The sequence below is a fragment of the Dipodomys ordii genome, unplaced genomic scaffold (genome assembly GCF_000151885.1).
Source record: "Dipodomys ordii isolate 6190 unplaced genomic scaffold, Dord_2.0 Scaffold69, whole genome shotgun sequence".
NCBI classification, from domain to species: Eukaryota; Metazoa; Chordata; class Mammalia; order Rodentia; family Heteromyidae; genus Dipodomys; species Dipodomys ordii.
The window spans coordinates 2,584,102-2,610,954 of NW_012267285.1; the positions used below are offsets into that span (position 1 = coordinate 2,584,102).

The 26,853-nt window shown below is 42.5% G+C and overlaps 1 protein-coding gene across 1 annotated transcript in view; it reads right to left on the minus strand.

Moving 5' to 3' along the window:
• The window catches only part of Kdm5a (lysine (K)-specific demethylase 5A), a 53,864-nt gene that overhangs the window by 21,020 nt on the left and 5,991 nt on the right, over positions 1 to 26,853 (minus strand). Inside the window, exons 4-18 of the mRNA XM_013023691.1 lie at positions 25,552 to 25,722; positions 23,230 to 23,364; positions 19,738 to 19,843; positions 18,272 to 18,363; positions 17,246 to 17,404; positions 16,357 to 16,476; positions 15,306 to 15,464; positions 14,264 to 14,445; positions 12,145 to 12,307; positions 10,173 to 10,292; positions 7,102 to 7,296; positions 5,838 to 6,019; positions 4,963 to 5,087; positions 4,289 to 4,439; positions 1,866 to 1,980 (exon numbers count right to left, since the gene is read on the minus strand). Of these exons, the coding sequence (XP_012879145.1) occupies positions 1,866 to 1,980; positions 4,289 to 4,439; positions 4,963 to 5,087; positions 5,838 to 6,019; positions 7,102 to 7,296; positions 10,173 to 10,292; positions 12,145 to 12,307; positions 14,264 to 14,445; positions 15,306 to 15,464; positions 16,357 to 16,476; positions 17,246 to 17,404; positions 18,272 to 18,363; positions 19,738 to 19,843; positions 23,230 to 23,364; positions 25,552 to 25,722 (2,175 nt within the window). The remainder of the gene's footprint in view (positions 1 to 1,865; positions 1,981 to 4,288; positions 4,440 to 4,962; positions 5,088 to 5,837; positions 6,020 to 7,101; positions 7,297 to 10,172; positions 10,293 to 12,144; positions 12,308 to 14,263; positions 14,446 to 15,305; positions 15,465 to 16,356; positions 16,477 to 17,245; positions 17,405 to 18,271; positions 18,364 to 19,737; positions 19,844 to 23,229; positions 23,365 to 25,551; positions 25,723 to 26,853) is intronic.

Sequence of the window (26,853 nt, forward strand, 5' to 3'; positions counted from 1 at the left end):
GTTCACTGGACCAAGAATTGAGATCAGGCAGGAACTAACTACAAAATCTTTTTAAAGAGGAATGAGCTTATTACGTGGACAGACGAGAAACAAATAAGCCGAGGAAAGAGTGCATAATGTCTTGTAGATTAAAATGACTAGATTTCTTTCTAATGGCACTTAGGAACCACTGAAGAATTTTAAGCACAGGGAAGTGCTATAACTTTACTTATATTTGAGATGATCATTCTGCCTTTCCTAACAAAAAATAAACTGGGAGACAGAATAGAAGAGGAAGTAGTTAAGAGGCTGTTATCCATGGGGAATTGTGTGGCACACTCCGAGCATATTTTAAGCAATGGAGTGGTAACTGGTTTGCGGAGGGATCCATTTTAGAGGCAAGAGCAGCACTTGCTTAGGCTGGGCACAGGGAAATGAAATGAGGAATCAAGTAGCCTAGGATTTTTTTCTCTTGACTCATTAAAAGTTTTATTATTTATTTATTTTTGCCAGTCCTGGAGCTTGAACTTGGGGCCTGGGCGCTGTCTCCGAGCTTCTTTTTGCTCAAGGTTAGCACTCTACATTTTGAGCCACAGACCCAGCTTTTTGCTGTGTATGTGGTACTGAGGAATCAAACCCAGGGCCTTTTACATGCTAGGCAAGCACTCTATCACTGAGTCACATTCCCAGCTCCTAAAAGTTTTCTTGGAGGGAAAATGTGGTCATGGGGCTTGTACTCAGGGCCTGGGCAGACAAAATCTCTAAGCACTTTTTGCTCAAGGCTAGCACATTCTACCACTTTGAGTCACAGCTCCATTTCTGGTTTTTGAGTGGTTAATTGGAGATAAGAATATCTGCCTGGGCTAGCTTCAATCTGTGATCTTCAGATATCAGCCTCCTGAGTAGCTTGTATTACAGTCAGAAGCCACCAGTGCCTGTCATTAAAAGGTTTTTGAAGATGGCTTTTACTCTGCCTAGCCCATGTAAGACTCCAAGTTCAAACCCCAGTACATGAAGCAAGCAAGCAAAAACATTATACATCTGGATATACATCTATAGAGAAGGAGGAAGGAAGAGTGAGAGATCTTGGCATCAACAAGATACAGGTGATATTTATCGACAATGGACAAATCAGAGAGCACACAGCTACAAGGGCTGAGGCTCCTTCGTATTCTACATTTATTAGTCTGGACAAAGAGCGAAGAGAATTAAGAGCAGGTGAGTGCTGTGCCATGGATGCCTACAGGAGAGTCAATTAAGAGAGGGAATAATCAACTACCAAAGGGGTAAGACAAGAAAATTATATATAACTGACAGTAGATTTTGTAAATTGACAACCACGTCAAAAACTGTTTTAGATATTCTGGCCATCCCTAAAACAAACAAGAAAAACATTAATAGTTATGTAGACTAGCACAGGTGATATATACTTTTGATAAAAATGCTAAGCTAAACAAATTCTCAATTCGCTTTAGGCTTTATTCCTTTAAAATGGAAAAACCCAAAACAATAAAAACCCATGACATAGACTGCTTACTAAGAACCTTAAACAGCAGCACATATGTGAGAAACCAAACAGCAGGGCTGGGCAGGGGGCTCAGTGGTGGAGCGCTTGCCTTGCATGCCCGAGGCCCTGGGTTCAATTCCTCAGCACCACATAAGCAAAAAGCAAAAAGCCGGAAGTGGCGCTGTGGCTCAAGTGGTAGAGCGCTAGCCTTGAGCTGAAGAGCTGAGGGACAGCGCCCAGGCCCAGAGTTCAGGCCCCACGACCGGACCCCCCTCCCCCCCCAAAAAAAGAAACAGCAAAAACTAGGGTAGACATGGCGTTCTGTGAGCCCTGAACGCAGTCCCCACCACAAAGACACAGGCAAGGAGGCAGACTTCACCTTCACTTGTCGAGCTTGGCTGATGACACATGGAAGACTGAAAAGCTGCTGAACAAAGGCCTTCAGCTCTTCTACTGTCAGTTTGGTCCGCGTTCTCCCATTATCTGGGCTCTGTCTGATGAGAAATAATATTGAGATGTTGTAAGGAAAATTTAAGTTATCCCGGTCTCTTGTGGGGCTCCCAGTCTCTGCACAATTCAAACCTCTGCAATCCTGGAATCCTAGCGTCAGAGGAATTCCACTGCAATGGTGATCACTTCAGAATTAAGTTGCATGCTGAGCAGTTAATAACTCACAACACTCAAGTGTCCAAGTCCCAGTCCCTCTAAGCTATGTGTGTGGAACCCTGCAAACATGAAGGAAGTTCACCATGTGGAACAGTAAGTGCAGGAGAAAATGAGCTCTGAGTCTTGGGCACCTCGCTATCAGGAACCAGGAGCTATCACCTGACACAGCTACTGAACCACTTAGAAGTGTTTCAACATCTAGATGTATACTAATTTTTCTAAAAGTTACCTGTACCTATGCTTTTAGTAAATTCTCCCAGAGTCGGCAGCCCCATGACAAGCTAAAACCCCACTGGATAATGTCTCTAAGAAAGGTCTTCTAATAAAATAGATTTAAAAAATTCACATTAGGTGGCAAAGGCTCATTCCTGTAATCTTACCTACTATGTAGGATTATAGTTTGAAACCAGGGCTGACGAAAAGTCCACAAGACTCTATCTCAATCAGCTAAAAAAACTGGGCTAAATTTGTGAGTCAAGGGATAAAAGTGCAAACTGAAAAAGTAAAAACCTCTGAACTCAAACCTCAGTACATACAAACACACACATGCATGTGGGTGTACAATAAAGTATTTTCAAACCCAGAATACACACCGCTACAGAAAAAGCCATTCATACCAGGCATGGTGGCAAACCCTGTGATTCCAGACATTTAGGAGCTGACAAAAGAGGACTGGCCACTTCCTACTACACAGTGAGATGTCTCAGAAGACAGGAAGTCGGAAGAGGACAGGGAACAGGGACAAGAGGAAGGTGCAGCAGCAGACAGAGGAATGTGCTGGAATGCCTAAGAAGCAATAATATGCATAAACTGCATTCAATGAAAGGGACACAGGCTGGGCACTGGTGGCTCATGCCTATAATCCTAGCTACTCAGAAGCCTGAGATCTGTGGATTATAATAATGCAAAGCCAAGTCAGACAGGACAGTCTCTAACCAGCAGAAAACCAGAAGTGGAACTGTGGCTCAAAGCGGTAGAGCACTAGGTCGTAAGCAAAAGAGCTCAGGATCAGCACGCAGACCCTGAGTTCAAGCCTCACAACTGACAAAAAAAAAAGTATACACTCGTAGGTTCTTAACCCCTGCCTCCTCTACATGCACCCAGATTACTCCCTGCTGCCACCTGCCTTCCGCCTGTGCTACCATCTCACCCAATCACTGCACTTATTGATCATGCACCCACCATGTAATAAGAAATACAGTAGTGAAAAGCAGCTCAAACTACCTGACACTCCAGCTTAGTGTACATTCTACATTCATGGGAGGGTGGGGGGGTGACATACAATCAGAATTAGTTCACCAGAAGGTGATAGGGTGAGAAGATAAAGCAGGAAACAAGAAGACTTAAAACAAGGAACAAACGGAGGGAGCTCAGTAGGAAGCAGAGCACTCTAAGAAAGGCGAGAGTGTGTGAGGTGCGTGTGTGTGTGTGCACACATGCGTGCACACGTATTGCTCTGTGAGGAAAGAAATTGTGAACTAAGAGCTGTAACCCCCAACCCTTAGCGGGTCATAAAGCAAGTGCCACCTGAACTAAAAAAAAAAATCAAGAAAACAAAAAACAAAACACTTTCTCCAGGGCCCCCATTTAAAAATTCTGGATATAGGCTGTTAAGAAAGCTTAATCCAGGAACAGCCTGGTTAGTTATTATCAACTAAAAAAGATGGTCTGAAAACTCACTAAGCTCTTTTCTCAGACACAAGCAATAGATTTCCCGAGGGGTTTCTTCCCTCTATTCAACGTGCGACAGGACATTGCCACTACAGCTTGCTTTCAGTACCTGAAAAAGTAAATTTGTATTTGCATAAGCCAGGAGACTTGGGTACTGGGTTTCAAAAACCTGACTTGAAGGCATCACTCAAGAGAGAAAGGGATGCCAGGTGCGACTAAACTGGTAAACAAACTTGTAGACGTAGTTTTTCCTGCCAGAGGCACGTTTGTCTCTCTCTCTCACACACACACAGTCAGTGTGACTCCCAGTATTATGATTTAAAGAGCTTCCACAATTTCTGAAGATGAATAGAGGAAGGGAGTGGGAAGGCAGAGAGGAAAGAAGACGGAGGCATTCATTACTGGAGAAGGAAGAACCAGCGCTACAAGAGATTAAACCAGCTAAACTTTCACTTTTGTTCTTACCTATGTTTCTGCTTCTTGCTAAGCAGCAGCTGAGCCACAGAAGCACAGGTCTCGGCTTCTTTAACAGCATCCCTGAGTTTCCGAAAGAGATCGTTCTCTGGGTATTTCCTGTCCTCAGCATCTTCAAGCATTACTCTTAATTCAATCAAGTCTGTAAAATAATATGAAAAAAGCCACATGCTATGACCAGAGACACAAAGAGCCACTCTAAAATCTCATCCACCTCCCCAGGTGGGTCATCAACCAACTAGCGGAAATCTCACACAGCTGTGAAAAATCTCACCAATGCAGTGAAAGCTTCTAGCAGGTACCTGAACCCATTCCAAGGCCCAGAGATCATTTCTCTTTCAATAAAGCCTTGAGTGTCAGTCAGCTAGTAGCAAATACAACCAGCTACAAGCTGCCTGTCCCATCTGAGGTCAGCCTGTTCATTCAAAGAGGACTGCTGCCAAGCACGGCAGCACACAGCTACAATCCTCACAATGAGCAGCCCAAGGCAGGAGGGTTACAAGGTAGAAGCCAGCCTGGGCTATTGAGTGAACTCCAGGTTACGTGAGACCCTCTGTCTCCAAAGACAAAGTTTCTCAAATAGACCATATCCGAGGAGCTCTTCAGTCTCCACTGTCCTAGAAGCAGGGGACAAGGTGAGAACACTGCAGCGCAGGCCCACAGACCTTTCTTGTGGCTGAGGTTATCGGACAGCGCCTCTGTGACGCGACTGACCCAAGTGTCGTAGGACTGCGCCCTGGCCCCCACGCCACACAGGAGGGAAGGGAGCTCTTCCAGGGGGTAGCGGTATCTACAAAAAACAGAAATTAAACACTTTACAACTTGCAAATAAATGGTGAGAAAATGAAAGATGGTACAGGATTAGGGGTGCAGGGTGTAGTCATTGGACTGTTTCCTGATGTTTATACCATAGAAAAGGGAGGTTTTCAAACCGATAGCAGTATCTACTCCCCTGTCCCCCCAAAAACCTCACCGAAACAAAAACTTCAAAACCCAAGAACAACCTGAAAATAAATGAGAAAATGAAAGATGCCTACAGGATTGTGGGTGCTGCTCAAGTGGTAAAGTGCTTGCCTAGCAATAAGGAGGCCCTAAGCCCAACCCCCAGTATGGGGATGGGGGGGTCGCGGTTTCAATGTAGAGAGAGAGAGAGAGAGAGAGAGAGACAAGAAACATCTGGAATTGGGGCTGGGAAGGTGGCTCAGTGGTAGAGCGCTTGCCTTGCATGCCTGAGGCCCTGGGTTCGATTCCTCAGCACCACATAAAGAAAAAAGAAAAAAGCCAGAAATGATGCTGTGGCTCAAGTAGTAGAGTGCTAGCCTTAAGCTGAAGAGCTGAGGGACAGCGCCCAAGCCCAGAGTTCAGGCCCCATGACCGGACCCCCCCCCCCAAAAAAAAGAAACATCTGGAATTAACTGATGAAGTGAATAATCGTAGCCTCCGTGTTTAGGACCTAGTCCACGAGCAAGCAGAAGACAGGAAGTTAATAGATCAGGGACAGGAAGGGAATAACTCAAGATCTGACTTTACTTTTGGATACCTAAGACATTTCTTCTGCATGGGGCAGGGGCACAGATCAGCTGGGTGGTAGAGACACACCAGCCGCTCGGGATTACAGGAGCAGGTGAGAGCCGAGAGGAAGCACGTGGTTCTACATGCTGAGCACTGTCGCTCATCGTCAGGAACAAGCTCAAACACTTCCTCTTCTGACATCAGAACTCCCTGAAACACAAGTGACAGCACACATCAATGTTGCCTTTTCTTCAAAGCATAAAAAAAAAGTGGTGCTGTAGCTCGCCTTGAGCTGAAGAACACAGGGACCATGCCCAAGCCCAGAGTTCGAGTCCCATGACTGACCAAAAAACAACAACAACAACAACAAAACAAAACTCCTCTCCTACAGTGGGGAATAAGTCAATGGCATGACAAGAAAATATTTTCTAGCAGGAGGGCGATGGTGGCTCATGCCTATAATACTAGCTACTCAGGAGGCTAAGATGTGAAGATCATGGTTCAAAGCCAGCATGGTCTTTTTGGCTTTTTTACTCTATCACTTGAGCCACACCTCCATTTCCATGATTCTTTGAACCATGATCCTCAACATGAATTATGAGTGCAAAAAAGGGGAAACTATCCTGAGTATGGGAACCAGTGGGAGGGGAGGGTCAAGGTGAAGGTAAAATGATCCAAGTACTTCATTCATACTCAGCATGAAAGCATACTGAACACCGTTTGAAGGTAGAGAAAACCGGGAAATGACAAGGTACCAGAGGGGGGCTGGGAAGGTGGCTCAGTGGTAGAGTGCTTGCCTTGCATGCCTGAGGCCCTGGGTTCGATTCCTCAGCACCACATAAGCAAAAAGAAAAAAGCCGGAAGTGGTGCTGTGGCTCAAGTGGTAGAGCGCTAGCCTTGAGCTGAAGAGCTGAGGGACACCGCCCAGGCCCAGAGTTCAGGCCCCACGACCGGACCCCCCCCCCAAAAAAAAAAGAAAAGAAAAGGTACCAGAGGGGATGAATCTGTGTGTACATTAAAAGCAGGTAAGGAAACATCACAATGAAACCCCCTGTACAATTAATATATGCTAAAGATGAGAAAAAAAAATCTAGGTGACATCGTTTCCTAGAACTTTTGGAATCTGAAGAAAAACAAAAATAGCAACTACTAAAATATAAAATATTCTTGAAATTATTGATTTTTGTGTTCAACTCTAGAAGAAATCAAAAGTAAAAGTTCTGTATGTTCGTTTTTTTTTCTATATTCCATAAAACAGAAACAAAAGCAGCAACTGGGCTCGGCGAACTCACCATCTGAACAACGGACTCCCTTAATCGCGTTTCTTCTTCAGTCATGAGAGTCAACTCTTTGCAGACCATAGCGGCCAGCCCCACATCCAGGCATTCTGGATCTGCTGCCATTTTGAAAATGAGTTCCTCATGAGAGAAGACACAGTGGCGCTTCAGCCTTCGGTAATGATTTACACACTGACGACCAATGGGCAGCTGAAAACAGGAGATTTCCAAATTAAATTACTTGTTCATAACATCCCAGAACAGAAGCACCACTACCCTCCAGATCTTCCCTTTGATTATCAAGACAGAGTACAAGTCATAGCTGAACCTAAGAGGCTACTGTAAGCATTAACTTTCTGTGGCCCAGCAAGAATTCCACAGGCTGTTCCCAGGGATTTCCATTATCTGAGATACTAAACTCCTGTCCCAAACTGAGTTTGGGAAGATGGAGTTCCTTGGTATATGAGGTGGAAAACTGAGGCCAACCTAACAAAGGATTAGCCATAAAGGTAAAAGATAAAATGCTGTTAACAACCAACAGAAAATCTTAAGCAGGGTGCTGGGGGCTTACACCTGTAACCCCAGCTACACTGGAAACCTGGTATCTGAGGATCTAGGTTCAAAGAGAACATCAGGTAGAATAGTCCATAAGACACTTATCTCCAATTACCTAGAAATATGCTAACAAACTGTGATAAAACAGTGCTAGCCTTGAGCAAAAAAGCACAGTAAGAGTGTGAGTCCCCAGGTTCAAGCCCCAGTACTGGCACAAGAGAAAAAAGAAGTTAAAAGTTCCAACTATAAAATGTTAGGTGAAAGTATTTAGCATTCAGAACAAAGAGAACACATTATTAGGGGGAAAAAAAGGAAAAATTAGGGGAAAGTACTATTTAACCAATATACATTGTCTAACTTTTTCTTTTTTGTTTACAAGAGCTAAATCAAAAATTACTTTAGATTTTAGCTTCCAGAAGCCTTTTCAAATCCACCAGCCTCACAGAAAGAGTTCAAAGGTGATAGTTTTCCCTAACTGAAATAACAACCTTCCATAGCCAACAGATAGCTCTGGATGGGGCTGAGGATATGGCTCAGTGGGGGCGTGCATCATTAGAACACAAAATCATTATCAAAACAAATGAAGCCATACACTCCCAAGATAAATTCTCACCATTTCTGTAACTTCCAAGCTACAAACTTGAAAAGTAGCTATATTCACACACACACACACACACACACACACACACACACACACACACACACACACACACACACACACACACACACACACACAGGGTAAAAGTTGTTTTATTTGAATTTGGAAACTGTAAGGTCAAGAGGAAAAAATACAAAGATAGACCTTGAATAACCTTTTAGAATTTACTTCTATGTGTTAATAACACATAGTATGAGGCTCTATCTGAATCGAGCCATCTTCCATGCTCTTCAAAGAGACAATTCCCCTCCAAATATATTTTGAATGCATAATAAGCACTCATCTTATTTATTAACAATATACAACTCTTTAATGTCCAAATTCTTAAGTATTTACTCCTTAAACATTTCTCATGCAGCTATTAGAGCAAGTAGAGAGCTAGGAAAGTGGCTTACTGGTAGAGTGCTTGCCTAGCAAGTATGAAGCCCTGGGTTCAATTCCTCAGTACCATATAAACAGAAAAAGCCAGAAATGGCACCATGGCTCAAGTGATAGAGTGTTAGTCTTGAGCAAAAGCAGCTCAGGGACAGTGTGTAGGCCCCGAGTTCAAGTCCCAGGATTGACAAAAAAGAAAAAAAAAAAAAAAGAACAAGTAGAAGAAACCAACTGGTGGGGTTTGCACTTCTTAATCATAACATGTAATGAAGCCACATAAAATAGAACTGATTATGCATTTTAGCTCAGAAAAGCCCTGCTATAATTTCATAGATAAAGCTGTTCCAAGTGTACCTTTTGCTAAAGAATACCAAGAGCTCTCACCCCAAGTGTTTAACTTTGGGTCATAAGTGAATCTGTCAGCATCTTTACATAGTTAGACCCAGTAAAATGAGGAGCTGCCAGAGAAGAACAGTGGTAACAGTGAGCAGTGGAAGGCAGACAACATTCCTAACCCACATCCACATCACCCCGCTTCCTAGCTTACACCTAGCCAAGTGCGGGGCAAGTCATAAACTCCCCAAATGTTAGTTGTTTTAAGAAGGAGAACTCAAGCCCAAGGCAAATTCTAAACTTCCATCTTGCTCATGGTAAACTGTGCTGCTTCCGTGAACAAATACAGAAGTGTTAAATGACTGGGTTAAAACAGGAGTGAGTGTTCACAAGCCAGATACAGTGTTTCACACCCGTATGGCTGAGGCAGGAGTCTAGGCAACACTACAAGACCCTCTCTCAAAAATACAAGGCTGTTTACCACACCATCTTAACTTTCCATTTTACTTGGCTTTCTATAGTTAATCATGGAAATTAAAAAAGGTATCCAGACAATCTAAGGTTCAATGGTACTGAAGGATTTCTCCAAAAATGAAGGGGGGAGGGATGACAAACAGTATCACTAAATCTAAAAAGCAACAGCCAAACAAATCAGTGTATACTATGCAGCCTTTTCCCAGTCATAGCCACCGGCACCTTCTGATATCTACCTCACACAAAAGCAAAACAGTCATCACTGACATTATCATTTACAAATTTGTTCTTACTAGTTCTGGGGTTTGAACTCAGGGCCTTGTGAATGCTAGACAGGAGCTCTACCATGTGAGCCACACCTCCAAACCTTCATTTATCACGGGAAGGTCCAAAAGTTCTCAGAGACAATTTAGAACAGAGAAATTGTATTCCACAGAGAAAGAATCAACTAACTGTCCATTGAAAGTTCAGAAAGAATAGGGAAACTAGTGAATCTATGGGAAGAAGAACCATAAAATCTTCCAGAGAAATGTGATGGCAACTCGTAACTTTTTAAATGACAACAGCCCATCATTTATTACCGTGGAAATGTTCACGGAGCACTCTTAGAGCCAGCCCAGTAAATGTGGCTCCTAAGCTCCTTTTGTAGGGTTTGGGGAGACATGCAACAGCCACTTGCTATAAAACAGACCCAGTCAGCAGTACAGAAGTTCACAGCCTCCGCAAAGTTGTAGCCCTGGTTGAATCCAGAGTGGTAGGCGCGAGGAAATGTCACTACAAACTCTCCAGCACACTGATTGGTCCTGTACACCTAAATGCAAATTGGGAACAGGGATATAAAAGAACAAAACAACAGAGGGAGACAGATTTCATCAGTCAGTTTCAAACACATTTTCTAAATGGAGAACAGTACAATGCTCATTCAGCTACTTGTTTCCTAATGATTAAAACTTTTTCCTAGCTACTCAGAAGGCTTAGATCTGAGGATCACAATTCAAAGTCCATCCAGGAACAAAAGTCCCCATGTGACTCGTATTTCCAATGAGCCACCAGAAAATCAGAAGTGGAGCTGTGACTCAAAGTGGTAGAGCACTGGTCTTGAGCAAAAAGCTCAGGTACAGCACCAAGGCCCTGAGTTCAAGCCCCACAACTGACAAAAAAAACAAACAAATAAATAAATACATACTCAAGGAAACTTCTTAATTCCTGGGTTGTAAATAGTGGTAAAGAATGAAACTGCCTACAACCTTTGGATACATTTTTATCCAAAATTTTTATCAGTTAATACGTGATATGAAATATTCCCAAATCAATGTTCCTATACCCTGTTCTGTGATAATACCATGTATCTTAAGGTGTCAGATTTTGTTGCCACTTTTTGCTGCTGGCAGTACTAGTTTTGAACTCAGGGCCTCAACCTCGATAGGAAGGGTGGGAGCTCTACCACTTCACTTGAACACCATTCACCTTACTTTCATTACAGCTATAAGGAAGTGGCGGTGGTGGCCCACACCTGTAATCCTATAATTACAGGGGAAGATCTGGGCACAGAGCCTGGGGTAGAGTACGTGTCTAAGCTTATGCAGGACTTGGGTTCAATGCCAGGAGTACAACCAGAAAAAAAAACTTATTGTGAATTTTTCATCACACAGCAAATCTCTTTAAACTTATACTTTAACGTACTGTAGTAGTTTGATGACTTTTCAAAATTAAGTTGAAAGGAAGAAAGAAATTCATAGTATATTTTTGCTTCATTATCTCATGTATTAAAAACTGAGATCCTTACATAAAAAGAAAAAAGAAACATCGAGGGTGGGTAATTTTCAAACACATTCAAATTAATTATGAAGACAGCATAAAGAACCACAAAGAAATCTGCTCATCAATAAGGGGCTGGGGAGGGGAAAGAAAACAAGGCTCCGTGGGAGATGGGTACTTGTGAGAGGGAGTCAGGCCAATGAGGGCGAAAGAGGATCAATGTGTGGGCAAGAACAAAAACAGAACAATGAAACCTCTTGCAACTGTACTAGGACAAGAGAGGAGGTGGGGAAGTGACGGGAGTTTGGCTGGAATACACTGCGGAGAAACGTCCCTCCTGATGGAACCTCCTTGAAATAACAATAGACGGTAATAAAAAGGGTAAGGATGACTTACTACAGCTGCCATTTAAAAACCCACTTTTTTAGTTAAATAAGAATAATAAGGACTATAATATTTTTGTTCAAACAAGAATGTAACTGTTGGGCTGGGAAGGTGCTCAGTGGTAGAGCGCTTGCCTTGCATGCATGAGGCCCTGGGTTCGATTCCTCAGCACCACATAAGCAGAAAAAAGCCAGAAGTGGTGCTGCGGCTCAAGTGGTAGAGTGCTAGCCTTGAGCTGAAGAGCTGAGGGATAGCACCCAGGCACAGAGTTCAAGGCCCATGACTGACAAAAAAAAAGAATGTAACTGTTGCGGGAAGGTCATCAGATCAGATTCATACTTCAAAAGAACTCCTCTTGGTCAAGCAAAGTTGTTCTCATTCACCTCATAAATTCTAATTTGGCTAGTTGGTGACGTGACCCGCTGCTTCCAGTCACAAAGCAAAGCATGCATTGTGACTGTATTTAATCAAGAGCTTCTCAAGTAACTTTAAAGGCACTGAAGAGACACACGGAGACTCACAGGCACCCCATGCTCCATCAGCACATTGGGGTTCATGATGGTGACTAGCTGATGCAGGAGGTCAGGCTGGGATTCGAACAGCTCAGGGGCCAGCTCCCTCATCACTTCCTCCAGCTGTTCTGCAGCATGAGACGGTACCCCATACCACGTCTTTGGCTCACCCCTAGCAAGAGAAGTCATGGTTCAGCTACAAAGAAAATTGTACCAATGAGACCAAGGCCCTGACGCCCACCCCTAAACAGGGACCAGCTGGGCAGAGCCCAGGCCACTCCTCACGGCCATCACTGGAGGTACCGCAAGAGGCTAGGGATGGGTACACACCGTCGCCATTAGCACACAAAACCAGGGGGATCAGCAAAAGTAGTTTCAAATAGAGAAAACACCACATAAAAAATAAGCACTGTTCCACAGGACACTGACACTGATATACTGCATCACAAACACACCAGACATCCAATTATCCCCACAAGTTACACAATACCTATGACTGACTTCACTGAGCTCAGTTTTCCTATCCAAGGATATAAACCAAGACTAGAAATTACTGAAATCTTGAATATAGTTTTCTATAAACCTTAAGGACCAAGAACAAGACACACGTTAATGAGATTTTAGCAGAATATTTAATTATAACTCATTCAGGGTTTATTTAGAATACTAAAGTAGCTTATCCCTAGATAATATATTTGATTAGGCAAGCTATTTATACAATAATAGCTATACTTTCTAATTCGCCTGAGGTTCACAGGACTCTATACCAGCCAGTGCTGTTCCTAACAGAGTTTCTGAGGAGATTCTGTTTGCTGGAACATGCAGTGGCTCCTGGTCACACGCAACTCACCTCATAAGGACAGTGCAATGGCAGCTGCAAGTCTGTAATTCTACTTAAACTTAACTAGCTTGAGTAAACACAGAAGCTAGCAGCTACCACACAGCACAGCAATAGGGGAGAGCCACTTAACTATGATCTTCAATGAAAAGAAAAATATCTAGTTAAGATGTAATATCATAATATAGTGGAAGAAACTGGTTACATAAAACTGAGATTAAAAAACAGCAAATCAACTTAAAGACCAAACATAACTTGGATATTTTAAGGGAAAATACTACTGAAAGAACCATTTTAGGGGCTGGGAAGGTGGCTCAGTGGTTGAGTGCTTGCCTTGCATGCTTGAGGCCCTGGGTTGATTTCTCAGCACCACAGGAGCAAAAAGAAAAAAGCCGGAAGTGGTGCTGTGGCTCAAGTGGTAGAGCGCTAGCCTTGAGCTGAAGAGCTGAGGGACAGCGCCCCCCCCCCCCCCCCCCCCCGCAAAAAAAGAAACATTTTAGTGCTAGAGGTGCTCCAAGCTCTGGGACTTCAACCTCAGTACCAGAAAGAAAGAGAGAAGGAAAAAACCAACTTTTTCAGAATTTATGTGGTGAAGGTTAGTATGGTCTTTATATAAACTTTACACATCTGATTTTTTAATTATCAAGATTCATCTGAATTGGGCTGGAAGTAGGTGGCCAGTGGCTCAGATCCATAATCCCAGCTACTCAGGGCTGAGACTCGAGGATTACAGTTCAAAGCCAGACCAAACAGTAAAGTTTTTAAGACTCTTACCTACAAAAAAACCACTAAAAAGCTGGAAATGAAGTGGTGGCTCAAGTGGTAGAGTGCCACGAAAAAAAATAAGGGACAGCAGCCAGGCCATGAGTTCAAGCACCAGTACTAGCATTAACAAAAAATTAGGCTGAGGATGTAGCTCACAGGGTTAGTGTACAATTCCTCTGACAACACACTCACATGCTACACACATGTGCAGGTATGCACACACACACACATCACATACTCTAAAACTCTAGACTAGGTTTTGCTACTTGCACATGATTTATAAATTAAGGTGGCTGAGACACTTCTCATCCTTTCCCCACCATACGATCTTCCTTTTGGGTAGTAAATACTTTTTAAGCCAGTCTCCCTAATATATTATATATAGATGTTAACATTATTACATATTCAAAAAAGACCGGAGGTCAGTGGTAGAGCATGTATTCAAGATGTGTGAGACCCTGGATTCTATCCCCAGTACCAAAAAAGGCCTCTAGATGCACATGCTACACAGAGAACTACACCTACCAGTGCAAGTAGTTAATGGAGTAGCTCCAGTGATCTTCAATGTGCCAGCAGAAAGAAGAGAAACACATCCCCACATAGAGCCAAGGCACCTTCATGCCAGAAATGTCCACGTTAATGTGCGCGAGAACGGACTGCTCCAGGACGGGCGTGTTGTTCAAATTCCAGCCCGAAAGCGCATATTCCTGTCAGAGGGAAGGAGGGGCTCAACACATTCTACTCCACAGATTTTGGTTGACTTGGCAGCGAGCTGAAGTTAAGGTCTATACCAAAGTAATTATATAATACGTATTAGTTTTAAATATAGTTTTGCAGTAGAGCACACGTTTAGCATGTACAAAGTTATGGGTTAACTCCCCAAGAACCCAAAAGAATTTTTTCAGTTTACATTCTAAAGTCTGGCAGGTCAAAGAGCAGAAAGGAGAGTCATACTTTAAAATATAGGAAACAGTAGCCAGGTGCTAGCCTCATGCCTATAATCTTAACAACTAAGAAGGCTGAGAAGATTACAAGTCAAGGCCAGTGAGGGCAAAAAAGTACGTAAGACTCCATCTCCAAAACACTCAGTAAAAAGCAGGCTTAGAAGTGTAACTCAAATGGCACTGCATCAGCCAAGCAAGCAAGCCAAGCAAGTATGAGGCCCTGAGCTCAAACCCCACCACTGCCAAAAATACATGTATACATATGCACACATGAAAGAAGTTTTAAAGCAAATTAGCTTTTAAAAGGCAGTCATTTTTTTTTTTTTTTTGGTCAGTTGTGGGGCCTGAACTCTGGGCCTGGGCGCTGTCCCTCAGCTCTTCAGCTCAAGGCTAGCGCTCTACCACTTGAGCCACAGCACCACTTCCGGCTTTTTTCTTTTTGCTTATGAGGTGCTGAGGAATCGAACCCAGGGCCTCAGGCATGCAAGGCAAGGGCCCTACCACTGAGCCAACTTCCCAGCCCAAGGCAGTCATTTTTTAAAAAGTATTTTGCCTTGTCCATAAGACTGAAGACTTTTGTTTGAATCATATCTAGGATTAGAGAAAGGTAGGTTTCTACACACCTCTTCCTCTGGGAACATCTTCCTCCGACCATCCTTGACAGGAAATCCACTTCCGAAGTCCTTTGAGGAGATGTCAGCACCATACTCTACAATAACATCTTCCTCGATGCTGCTCACCAGCCTCCAGAACTCCTTCTCCACTAGCTCTGTAGGCACCATCTACACAGGCAAACAAAAATGACACACTGCTGACTCACTGAAACAATACACAGCCCAACCCAAGTGAACACAAGATGACATTTTTACAAATCTTCGCATTTCCCAGGCAAAACAACCAGGGTCCTACCTTTTCACAATGACAGCAGGGAAAAGCTAAAGATAACCTTTACATTCAGAAATACAATGAATCTGAATTGCCTTTTGCTGGAAAAAGTTGCTTCTTTCTTCAGGACAAAGATGAACAGAACTTCCATGTGAAGCACGGAAGTGACAAAGCAAGGCTGAGCCTTACTTCTGCCAAAACTTTCAAACAGGCCCAGGATCCATTAGGGAAAGAAGCAAACCCCACGTTACAAGTAATGATAAACAGCACCAGCCAAATACTTCAGTTTTTCAGTAAAGGATTACTCACAGAAAGCTTACAGAACAAACATCAGAAGGGTTTCATAACAAGAGAATATGAAGTACCATATAAAGACAACAAAAGATGCCAAACCCCTTATTTTTATATTTGTGCAGGTCCTAGGGCTTGAACTCAAGGCCTGGGCACTGGCCCTAAGCTTCTTTTGCTCAAGGCTAGCACTTCACCATTTGAGCCACACATAGCTTCACTTCTAGCCTTTTTAGTTTACTGGAGATAAGAGTCTCAACAGAATTTCCCTCCCAGGCTAGCTTTGAACAGAAATCCTCAGATCTCAGCCTCCAAAGTAGCTAGGTGGTAACTAGGGGCTCAAGCCTCTGGCACCTGGCCCAAATCCTTCATTTTAAGATTCAATGTTCTCTCATCTTTTGCACTTGGTCCCTGTTTCCCACAAAATATTAAAAATGATCAACTAAGGTTCTATTTACACTTTGAACCTCTCCAAATGGACAGAAAAAAACAGTAACTTACATGGACTGGCATATTGAAATAATCAGACTTGAAGTTATCTGCCATCTCCCCAAAACTCTGAAGCGTGTATTCTCGTACAGCTTGTTCAAATCCAAAAGCTTCTCGGGGTTTGTTACACTCCTAGACAGAAAAACATGTCTAAGGTTAACTCCCAGAGACCGTACTGACCAGAGTACCACTCTCAGGTAGATGACGCAGGAATACCACTCCTGGGCACAGGACACAATGAAGGCACCTGCATACCATACAGCACTATTCACCATGGCCAGAACGTGGGAACAGCCCAGATGCCCTATACCAGAAGAATGGACCAATAAAATGTGGTATACATATATATGTGCACACACACACACACACCCTCCAAAATAACCAGCACAAAGCAGAGCTCAAGTGGTAGAGCACCAATTGAGCAAGTGCAAGGCCCTGAATTCAAACCCCAATACTGGTAGAAAACACAAACAAGGGGCTGAGAAGGTGGCTCAGTGGTAGAGCGCTTGCCTTGCAAGCATGAGGCCCTGGGTTCGATTCCCCAGCACCACATAAGCAAAAAGAAAAAAAAGCCGGAAGTGGCACAGTGGCTCAAGTGGTAGAGCGCTAGCCTTGAGCTGAAGAGTTGAGGGACAGCGCCCAGGCCCAGAGTTCAGGCCCCACGACCAGACCCAAAAAAAAAAAAAAAAAAGGAAACACAAACAAAAGCTATAATGTTTCTTCCTCTTTAGTGTTGCATTATGAATTATCTAATCACAAGTCTCCCTCAACTGAAGAATATATAGAATGATGCAGCCAGGCGTCAGAAAAAGCTTTGGAGACAAGCTGCCACATGGCTACATTCTCAGCTTTAGGAGTGTATTTGCACATGTCACATGCATTACTGCTCCTAGGCCCATACCTCAGCAACGCACTTAGGACACCTCCAATCTCCCTTGGGCACATCGGGCAGCGGTGGAATGAGACAGAACGTGTGATAGCTGTCGTCACATCCGTCACACAAAAGCAGCCTGTCCTCATTGTTTCCCCGACCACAAAACATACACACGTACAGATCAACCTGTTAAAATAAGTAAAGACCCAAGTCTACTTTCCATGATAGAAAACACTGTTTTTCCACAACCTGTTTTGTTAAAATGTACACTAAAAGCAAATGTAACTTAAATCCTGAAATCTATTTCAAACAACACTTCAACATTCTTTTAATAACACTTCCTATATTTACCTCTAGGACTTCTAGCAAATACAAGTAAATCAGGTCATTAGAATCAAGAACGCAAATCCATTTGTTTTAAAAACACCATTCCTTTTCCTGTATACGAATACGTTTGGTACAGGAGGAGAACTGAGAACTGCCTGGAACACTGCTTTCCTAGATGTAGTATGAGAACCTTTGGTATCTGCAGGATCTGTTCCAGGCCCCCACCCACCCAGTCCCATGGATACCAAAACCCACCGATACTCAAGCCCCTCATCTAAGATGGGGTAGGATGTACGTAAACAGTGATGCACACCCTCACATTTATACTCAGTCACCACTAGATCATTCTTAATAGCAAACACAGCTGTGCTACTACACTATTCAGGGAATAGTGATGACAAGTGTAGATTTTCAGTCTACACTTGACTGGTGCCACAGAGGTGGACGCTGGGCTCCACAAGAATGGCGGCCGACTCTCCACGGATTTCTATCACCTTCTCATTTATTATCACCCACAGGCATATGAGTCAGGGCAGACAGTCTATACGTACACGAGACAAAGCAAGGTTACATCACACAAACACCGAAGCTCTAGCTCTGTTTTTGCCACCAGGTCTCGTAACCTCATGAGCTAAGTAAACAGCACACCAGGATTTATCAAGCTAAAAAGAGCAAAACTGAAATGAAACAAATCCTTTCCCTCCTGACACATCCCAAAGCACTTACAAAGTTAACAGACAGAGTTCCTTTCCGTTGTCTCATGTGCATGTTAAATGCGTCTGACCTGTTGGTAACTTTTCGTCTTCGGGTGACCTCATCTTGAAATAAAAAGTTATATAGTAATAGTAAAAACTAATGTTGAGAGCTTACTATGGACCAGACACTATTTAAAATTACTTCAGTTAATCTCAGAACACTTTGAGCTAAATTATCTCAGGTTAAAGGTATACAAAAATCACATAGGTGCTAAAATCACACAGCCAGCTGGTGGTGAGTTTGGATTCTAATCCAGACAACCAAGCCCCAGCTAGAGTTTATCCACCGGTGCTGCACTGCAGCATGTGTGCAGTGGGCAGGTATGCAGCACCTACACACATGTCCACACTCACAACTCAAGGGATTCACAATCATTTGTGGGATCACTGCGAGCCAACACAGTAACCACAAATGACAAAGGAAGTGTACTTAATTCTCAGAAGGGCCACAAAAACCATTATAATGTACTTAGCAAATTCTACCACATTAAACGTTCTGAGTGTGGAACAGCATTATCTGATCTTCTACAGTTCTGTTCACAATCTGAATTATATGATTTGACTTTTCCTATCATAAATGCCTAAGAGATGCGATTAGTATTTCATTAATCCTTATAACTGTATGTCAAAACATGCCCAGCTGCTCCGTGTTGAATGAGCTTTTACATTGACACAGCACATAGGGAGAACAGGAACTTGATTTCTGCATTAGCAGTTCTACTCACAAAAGTTTCCAACATGCAAAGCTGAAAAGAACTAGGCATTTCAAAGAAAACGAGTAAATGGTATAATTTATCAAGGGCAATCAATTATTTTTTAAACTTAAATGATGGTTAGAATTTAAAAGCTACAAGTTCTTCCCTGTATTAAGTCTACGGACCCTCTATTTCCCATTTTTTGTGTTCTTTGTTTTTGTCAGTCGTGGGGCTTGAACTCTGGGCCTGGGCGGTGTCCCTCAGCTCTTCAGCTCAAGGCTAGCGCTCTACCACTTGAGCCACAGCACCACTGCCGGCTTTTTTTTCCTGCTTATGTGGTGCTGAGGAATTGCACCCAGGGCCTCATGCATGCAAAGCAAGCACTCTACCACTGAGCCATCTTCCCAGCCCCTCTATTTCCCTTTTAATTTGAACCTCAGATCACTAGGTGAAAACCTGTACCTTCACCATTATGGGTGGAACTAAACTAGCATTTTAAAGCTGCAATGAATTCGTTGTAATAGTACACATGGAGAAGGAAATTCTAAAACTGTAAAAATTCAACATGCTAATTGCTCTTCACATCTTAACATCAAGGTATTTGCTGTAAAGAAGACAGTTTACCTAGAAACCATGTCTCAAGTTTACAATTCTGAATTCCCAGCACAATCTGAAATGCAAGTATCATTTGAATCTTTTTACAAACATATTGTTGTACTTCAAGACCAATAAAAGAATTTACCTTCTTTATCTTTTGCTCCCATTGCTAGACCCACAACTTTGGGTCCAGCTCCAAAAATCTGGAGTTTCTTCAGTTCTGTGTTTTTATTCACATCTCCAGAGTCTGACTAAAAAATAAAAACAAAACTCATATCAGCACAGTTATCTAATTCATTTCCAAGATAGAAGTTCTTGCTGTCTTGCTGGGGCCTTGAACTCCAACAGCTAGGACAATTTTTCAAAGTTGAGCCACCAAGTTAAAGAAAATAATCCTGTGTCTTGGGTCCTGTAATTCAAATGGCAAAAATTTCTGGCTCCCAGTTAACTTTGGTCTCAGGGGAAGCTGATTCCATTCTCTTCTCCTGGACATATTCTTTCTTTCCTTTTTGTTTTCTATGCTATAGACTGATCCCAGGACACAATACTGCCAACAGGTCATCTGTTCTGAGTGAGCTGTACTCAGTGGCTTTCAAGAATAATTCCAATCCACCTGGTGAGGTGCTTTACACCTGTTATCTTACCCAGCTACTTGGGAGGCAAAGATCACAAAATAGCTTAATGCAAAAAAAGGGGTTGTAAGAGCATAGTTCAGGCAGCAGAGCTTCTGCCTACCAAGTATAAGGGCTTATGCTTAAAAAGAGTAATTCCATTCCATTACCAATGACTTATTTGATTATTGGTATGGCCCTTTATACAGGCTGAAAAGTACACCGTCAGCTACTGAGAAAGTTCTTTCTTGTACTTAAGAAAAGACAATGCCGGGAGTGGTGGCTCACACCTGTCATCCTAGCTACTCAGGAGGCTGAGATCTGAGGATCACGGTCCAAGCCAGCCCAGGCAGGAAAGGTTGTGAGACTCATCTCCAATAAGCCACTTAGAAAACTGGAAGTAGCACTGAGATGAAGAGCTGAGGGATAGTGCCAAGGCCCAGAGATTCAAGTCCCACAACCAACAAAAAAAAAAAAAAAAAAAAAGACAAGAAAAGGAAGAAGGGAGGGAGGGAGGGAGGGAGGGAGGGAAAATCAAGATATACCTAGGAAAGCCATGTTTTATCCCTCTTCCCTTTGATACTTTCCTTCTATAATATACAAGTTCTACAGGTCAGTATGTTGTTTACCTTTTTCCTGAATTAAATAATACTTTTGTTTATTAAAATAGCCTTAAGGGTCAGCAAATTGGAATAAATGGGATTGCATCGAACTAAAAAGTTTCTGCACAGATAAGAACAATTACTAAGTTAAAAAGACAGTCTACTGTAATTTTTATTGTTAACACTTAATAAAATATTAATTATACTTTTAAAAAAAAAAAAGACAGTCTACAGAACAGAAGATCTTTACCACCTATTCTTTTTTTTTTTGGTCCATTGTGGGCTTGAACTCTGGGCCTGGGCGCTGTCCCTCAGCTCTTCAGCTCAAGGCTAGTGCTCTACCACTTGAGCCACAGCACCACTTCCAGCTTTTTCTGTCTATGTGGTGTTAAGGAATCAAACCCAGGGCCTCATGCAAGCAAGACAAGCACTCTACCACTGAGCCAGCTTCCCAGCCCCTTTACCACCTAGTCATATAAGCGCCTAATATCTAACTAGAATAAATAAGGAGCTCAAGAAAATACCTCCATACCAAATCAGTAGCTCAACTAATAAATGAGCAAAGGAATCAAGAAACTTCTCAGGAGAAAAAGCAAGAATGGCCAATAAACATTTGAGAAACTCCTCAACATCTCTAGCTATAAAAGAAATGCAAACCAAAACAATACTGAGTATGCAAAATGAACTATATAATTTGTGGGCAGAGACAGGAGGGGGTAACTAGGGGAAAGTGAAGGAAAGGGTGACTCTGTCCAAAAAAAAGAAATAAATATTCTTTACATGACATATAACCGTAACTCCTCTGTATATCACCTTTACAGTAACAATTTTTAAAAAAAAGATTGTCCATCATGAAGAATGCAAACAATAAGAAATGCTGACAAGGATGGGGGGAGTGGATAGAGGCAGGGGAGGAACTCTATTACACCGTTGGTGGGAATGTAAACTAATGCAACTACTCTGGGTGGAGGTTTGGAGACTCCTCAAAATCTAAACACAGAACTACCCTATGATCCAACACCACCACTTCTGGGCAGCTACCCAGACTATTACAAGTCAGAATATGGTAAAGACACCTGCACATCCATGGTCACAGCAGCACTAGTCATGAGCCAAATTACAGAAACAGCCCTGATGTCCTAGAACAGACCAGTGGATCAAAAAAATGTGGTATACATAAAACGGTATTTTACTCATCTAGCAGGAAGAATAATGTCATTTTGCACAGAAATAGGTAAGACCTAGAAAAAAATTACAATATACAAAAGTCAGGCTCAGAGTGACAAGGGGTTATGTTTTCTCTCGAATCTGAACGCTGGATCTAAATACAAATCCTATACAGGATCATATGCACATACACACAAACAAATCTGCTAAAGAATGGTACACTTCAGGGAGGAGTCCAGTAAAATAACTCCTCTGAACAACTAACAAACCACTTAGCAAAATGAATACTAGGAAGCGGAAACATGTTCAGGGGAAGGGAGAGGAAGAAGACTGGTACATGAAGGGGAGTAGGCAAGCAAACGCAGTCATTCTATACAATGCTATTTTGTAAAATGGGACTGAGTGATGGGTGGGGAAAGCTGAGGGGAAGGATGGAGGATGACACCGATCAAGGTGATAGCCTGACTTCTGCAGCTAACACTCTTTGTACAGCTACTGAATAAAAATAAATACTTAAGAAAAAATTCTTAGCCAGGCTCATGCCTGTAATTCTAGCTACTAGGGAGACTGAGGTCTGAGGATCAAGTTCAAAGCCCAGGCTGGCTTTGAACCTTAAACCCAAACCTTAAAAAGTCTGGCATGCTGGCACACACCTATAATTTCAGCAATCACAATACTAGGCCGAAAGTCTGTGAGTACACAAGGCTAGCTTGGGCTACACGGCAAGTTCTAGGCCTGTCTGGATTATATAAAGAGGATGTCTCTAAACACATACACAAAGCCTTACATAAACACATGTGCATACTATATACACACATATATGCATATCTGAGTGAGATTTTAATATCTGGGCGTGTGACCTCAATCAGAATAAGAAAAAAGAAATGGAAAGATGAATGGATGAAGGATGTGTCTTCTCAAGGCTAACAGCGTATGAATGGCTTCCCTATGTCCACAAACCTCCTGTTAAGCACGGCCCAGAGCCACGCACTGTTGGCTGGCACCTGTCATCCTACTAATGAGGAGGCTGAAATCTGAGGATCAAGGTTCCAAACCAGCTCAGGCAGGAAAATCTGCAAGACTCTTATCTCCAATTAACCACCAAAAAAAGTTGGAAATAGAGCTGTGGCTGAAGTTGTAGAGGACCAGCCTTGAGTCAAAAAGCTAAAGGACTGTCAACAGGTCCTGAGTGCAAGCCCCAGTACCAGCACAAACAAACCATCACCACAACAAAAAATGTCCTATGCATGTTGATACCTGGGACTTGACACGTCTTGTTCTTTTTGGCAGGATGTTCATTCTTGCTCCCGACTCTGGGGAAGTCTGAGTATCAGGGCAGAGGACCTCAGGCTCCACTTTCTCCTTCATTTCTAAAGTAGGCATCTGCACACCCTAAAAGGTCAGATTACAGAAAAACAGCAGTTTTCACTGATAAGAGACCAGGTTTGAGAAACAGTGAAGAAGAAAACAAATTTCCAGCTGGGCGCCAGTGGCTCATGCCTGTAATCCTAGCTGCTCAGGAAGCTGAGATATGAGGATCGCAGTTCAAAGCCAGGCTGGACAGGAAAAGCCGTGAAACTCTTATCTCCAATAAACCACCAGAAAACCAGAAATGGCGCTGTGGCTCAGGTGGTAAAGCCCTGAGCTGAGAGACAGTGCCCAGGCCCAGCGTTCAAGCCCCATGACTGAACAAAAAAAAAAAAGAAAATATTTCCAGTAACTTCCTATGCCTACATGAAATCAAATCATCATTCTCCCTTGAACTGAACTATCAAAACCCAATATTTCTATAGAAACTGAAAGCTGACTCTAAAATTTATGTGAAAAGTTACAACTGTTTGGAAATTTTGAAGACTTGAAAAAATTAAGGGGGCTTAATTATTGAGTATCAAAATTTACTATAAAACTACAATGCACAATATGGCCTGGTATTGGTTCTAGGGCAAACATATGTGACAGTTTCTCTGTGTACCTGAAGTCTAAGATCCCTGAGGATGCCAGAAACATAGAAGTACCACACCCTACACATCCCACGATTCTTCTACACATGCATACCCATGATTAGGTTTAATTCATATATTAGGCATAAAAATTAGCAACAATTAACAATACTGAAACAAAACAATTACAACAACATACTACAGTAAGTCATGTGAATGTGGTCTCTCTCTCACTCCAAAGCATCTCCTGGTCCTTTCTCCTCTCCACCTACACTCTGAGAGCACCGTGCAGCTTCTCTGCAGCAGATCTGAATTCCAGCATCACTATTCTCAAATTTGGGGCCATTACGTAGTAAAGTGAAGGTGATTTGAACACAGCACTGTAATAACACCAACAACAGATCTAAAAACTGAGATGGTTACTAGAGACAAAGAAATGATTCACAACTACGGCAGAAGAACACAGATTTCATCGTGCATGCAATATGAAACTTATGAAGTATTTATGTTTGAAATTTTCCACTGCACATTTTCAGAGCAATTACTCAGTGAAAGTGAAACCAGACCTGGGGAGTGGGGGCCTACTATAGATAGATCAATGGGACAGTGAAGTCCAGAAGTCAGTCCACACATTTATAATCAACTGATACTTCACAAAATTAATAGCTCATTTCATTGGGAAAAGAATACTCTCGTAAAATAGTGCTGTACAAGTTATTCTTACCCACCAACAAAAAGAAAGAAAGAAAAAAAGAAAGAGAGAGAGAGAGAGAGAGAGAGAGGAGAGAGAAGAGAGAGAGAGAGAATTTACACCCTTACCACTCTATTCTGCCTCCCCAAAACTGACTCAATACATCATGGACCTAAGTACAAAAACCAAAATTACGAAACTACACAAAAACAAAGAAGAAAATCTTAGTGATCTAGTGTTAGGGAAGGACTTGTAAGTAGGAAACCAGATTTGGGCACGGTAGCTTAGACCTGTAATCCCAACATTTAGGAAGCTGAGGGAGGAGGATCACAATTTCAAGGTCAGCTAGGTGCCAGTGGCATATGCCTGTATCTTAGCTACTCAGGAAAACTGAAATCTGAAGATCACAATTCAGAGTCAACCCAAACAAGGAAAGTCTGTGAAACTCATCTCTAATTAACCAACAAAAAGCCCAAAGTGGAGCTATGATTCAAGTGGTGAAGCATTAGCCTTGAGCAAAAGAGCTCAGGGCCAGCCCCCAGGCCCTGAATTTAAGTCAGCGCGCGCGTGCGCGCGCGCACACACACACACACACACGACAAGCTCAAATACACACATACACACACACACACACACACACACACGCACGACAAGCTCAAAGTCAGCCTGGGAGATGAGATCCTGTGAAATAAACAGGAAGAAAATTTCAAAACCCTTAACACATAAAGGCTTATAATAAGAAAACATCCTTCAATTCCCATTGTTTTGTCTTGTAAACCACCAGAAACAGCTATTATTTTTAACTACTACTCTTTGCTCTCCAAATGCTGGAACCTGGAGAAATCTATTCCACCTTGTTATGCATCCCACCTGACTTGTGGAGAACACAGTCTAAAGTTCCTACTTGAAAACCTGGATCTATCCTCTAGGAACAATGACGCATCTCACCATTAGGCTGACACCAGACTGGAATAGCTCATAGGGGTAGAGAATTCTTTCATAGTGGGACTTCAGAAGAGATCCAGTTCCTTTTCCTGGTAGATATCCCAAGCGGCTCCCGACGTTAGACCATTTCTTCTCCTTGGTGACCATTTCAAATCCTCCTTCACTGGCAACAATCTGAAAAGGAAACAGAACCTCAGTGAAGGAACAGAGATAGATTCCAGCATAATACATCATGTCTGTTAAATATAAAAGCAATTCTACCCTCCCCCACAGTATAACCCCTGCTTTCACTGTATTTGATGTCAGTATAACTTGAGGAGATGGGGAAAAACCAGTTGTTTAAGGATACAGGTGGACCTGCAATGAGAAGTACAAGTTGTCATGTCCAAAACGAGCTTTACAACGTCGGTGGGGGGGGGGGGGGGGGGGGGAGAAGGATGGGGTTGGGGGGGGAGGGGGGAGGCTGGGAAGGGATGTGAAGGGTAAACAAAGGAGGAGGATGCAATGTTTGGTAAGAAATGTACGCATTATCCTGCCCATGTAATTGTAACCCCTCTGTACAGTATGTTCACAAATAAAATTAAATTAAAAAAAAAAAGCAATTCTAGGCTTAGGCTTCAAATTCCCTTTTAACTAGTATGTGCTACTACTTAAAGTAGACACAAAGGTTTTGGAGATTTTAAACTCTAAAATTTCACCAATAACATTGTCCTAATTTCAAAAAAAAGATATTAAAGGACATTTAGTAAAGATGGGCACCTATAATTCTACCTACTCAGAATGTGGAGATCTGAGAATCATGGTTTGAAGCCAGCCCAGCCAGACAAATCCTTGAAACTCTTTTTTTTTTTTTTTCCTCACTCTGGGGGCTTGAACTCTAGGCCTGGGCACTGTCCCTGAGCTTCTTTTTTACTCAAGGCTAGAACTCTACCATTTGAGCCACAGCACAACTCCCAGCTTTTTCTGAGTAGTTTATAGGAGATAAGAGTCTCATGAACTTTCTTGCCTGGGCTGGCTTTGAACCGTGATCCTCAGATCTCAGCCTCCTGAGTAGCTAAGATTATATAGGCATGAGCCACCAGTGCCTGGCTCCTTGAGACTCTTATCTCCATTTAACTCCATGTCACAAGCAGAGCTGTGGCTCAAGTGGTAGAGCACCAGGCTTGCACAACAACAAAAACAGCAGGAGCACGAGGACGTAAATTCAAGGGTACAATACTAAAACCACAAAAAAAATTCATTTGTACTCTGTACAATACACACGTGAGAAAGCTAAGCATATGCACACAGAGAGGAATATTACTC